This window comes from Sardina pilchardus, chromosome 5 (assembly GCF_963854185.1).
Source record: "Sardina pilchardus chromosome 5, fSarPil1.1, whole genome shotgun sequence".
In the NCBI taxonomy this organism is placed as follows: Eukaryota; Metazoa; Chordata; class Actinopteri; order Clupeiformes; family Clupeidae; genus Sardina; species Sardina pilchardus.
This window is the reverse complement of record NC_084998.1, coordinates 17,399,398-17,401,551: the sequence shown is the minus strand read 5'-3', so window position 1 is coordinate 17,401,551 and position 2,154 is coordinate 17,399,398. Positions and strand designations below refer to the sequence as shown.

Genomic DNA, 2,154 nt, shown 5'->3' with positions numbered 1-2,154 from the left:
ATAAATACAGAGTACAGCAGTACTCCTTGCCGAGCATGCAGCAAAAGCAATAGCTACACTATTATACGCTTCCTCTTTTTTCATAGTACATCCTGAATTATTGGAGATGCAATGGTACTCTTGTGATACTGCTGAACTCCTAAAATACTGATAGCTTTACGTAAGCTGTGTCATTTTCTTTGGAGAGCTAGACTATACTTTTAGTCCTAGCAATACCTCTGGTTCTAAACAATGACAAAATGACTTCATCTTAAGGATAGAGATATGTTATATATACTTTTGAAACTTTGCTTGTGCAAGCAATCCATATCTGAAGGAGCAATTTAAAAAATGTTTAAAAGTAATTGAGAAAAACTGTCTGACTACACACACACACTCACACACACACACACACACACACACACACACACACACACACACACACACACACACACACACACACGACACACAAAGAGTCTAAAGTCTTACGTCAGATGTGCTCAAGTAAGATATAATTTCATGAAAAAGGACACCAACAGTGCATTTATACAACACAAAAAATACTGAACATGGTCATGTTTTTGAGTTCCCCTCTGAATTGCTAAGGATAATGAAGAAGTACAAATGTAAAAAAGTGCCACTGGGCGCGTTACGTACAAAAGTAAACAACACAGGTGAAAAAATCAAAGCTTTCAGACACTGGCAATGTACATGTGGACATGATAGCCACGGCTTCAGACAGGTAACGGTCACAGGTGGACAGACCATTGTGGGAGAGACCACTGTGAGAGGAGCCTGTCTTCTCTAGGCCTGACACATTCATTGGTTCTTTTTTTTTGACACAATCTGGTTCTAGTTTTGGTGAGAACCTTTTTTTTCGAGGAGTCCGTTGCCATGTCTGCTTAACAGCAGCGTGCGCCAGCTTCTAAAAATACTTTGCTTTCAAATGACCTCATGATCTACTTTTTTTTTTGGATGGCCCACACAAAGTAAACGGATGGTGCTTTTTAGCTCCTAAACATGAGCTGGTTGGGGGTCTGTTTTTGGCCTCCCTCTCACCAGATAGCTGCTGTTTCTGGAACCCTCGTCACCTGATCCGCTCCACCTCTGCTCCAGTGTCTGTCTGTCGAGGAACTCAGAGGACAGGAGCATCGATCCCTCTCGACTATCTACACCCACAGGCAAAAATAGCATATACCGATGGAGAGCCCAGGAAACTAGCGATTGTCAAACTGATTACACCCATGCAGTTTTATGACATGACACGGTCAGCAAATATCCCTAGCCTATATAGTAAAACAAAAAAAACAACATTATGGTGACATTATGGAAACCCCCAATTCTTTGGCACATCATTCCCGCTGACAAAAAAATGTCCAGCATAGTCAAACCAAATGTAAATAAAAAAAATAATAATGCTAATAACAACAGTATTCATTTAAAAAAAAAAAAAACCAATAACAACAACAATTCAAGCTGAACATAATTGCGTTTTGCCAGCTTTGAGAGCCAAAGTTGCACAGTCTGAGGACTGGAGAGATTCCTGAGAGAACAAGGTTGCTGACCACCTCCAGCCTCCCCCAGGCAGGCCCACTCAGCCTGCCCACAGAGAGGCCTCTGATCCTGGGTGAGTCTGATCCTAACAGGTGGCTGGTTCTGGAGGTGGCTGCTCCTGGACTTCCATCTCTTACCCGACTACCTGAGTGACGCCGACTGCTGCAGGCGTAGGTGGTTGGGCTTGGATGGGATGGGGGGCTTGGAGGACCGCACTGGTGGGGTGTTCTCTCCAGAGACGCTGAAGGTCTTCATGAGCTGGGCCACGCGACCCCGGCCCACACACACGTCCACGCCCGCCGCCACCGCTGCTGGCGCCACCACTGGAGCTGCCGCCGCCGGGGCCACAACAGGAGCGGCCAAAGGTGCCGCCGCCGGTGCCACCACAGATGCTGATGCACCCAACTCGTCTACAGACAAAGCACGCTTAGATGCTGGCACCACCCGGAAGTCTTTACCTGAGAGAGAAAGGGAGAGTTAGAGACAATGCATTATATACTGATGGAAATATGTGCTACAAATGTATGTTGTTAAAGCAAAACAAATGCCCAAATAGAGAGACGCACTGGATAGATTGATTGACAGACTGATCCGCAGGTTTGTGAAATTGTGGCTGTGTTG

General features: G+C 45.4%; 1 protein-coding gene across 2 annotated transcripts in view; it reads right to left on the bottom strand.

Annotated features, from left to right (window-relative positions):
- Positions 1-469: 469 nt before the first annotated feature.
- zgc:100829 (uncharacterized protein LOC445149 homolog) overlaps positions 470-2,154 on the bottom strand; it is an 18,410-nt gene continuing 16,725 nt past the window's right edge. For both annotated transcript variants that reach the window (XM_062536732.1, XM_062536733.1), the window contains one exon: positions 470-1,991. In XM_062536732.1, coding sequence (XP_062392716.1) covers positions 1,675-1,991 — 317 coding nt within the window. In that variant the 3' untranslated portion in view covers positions 470-1,674. The remainder of the gene's footprint in view (positions 1,992-2,154) is intronic.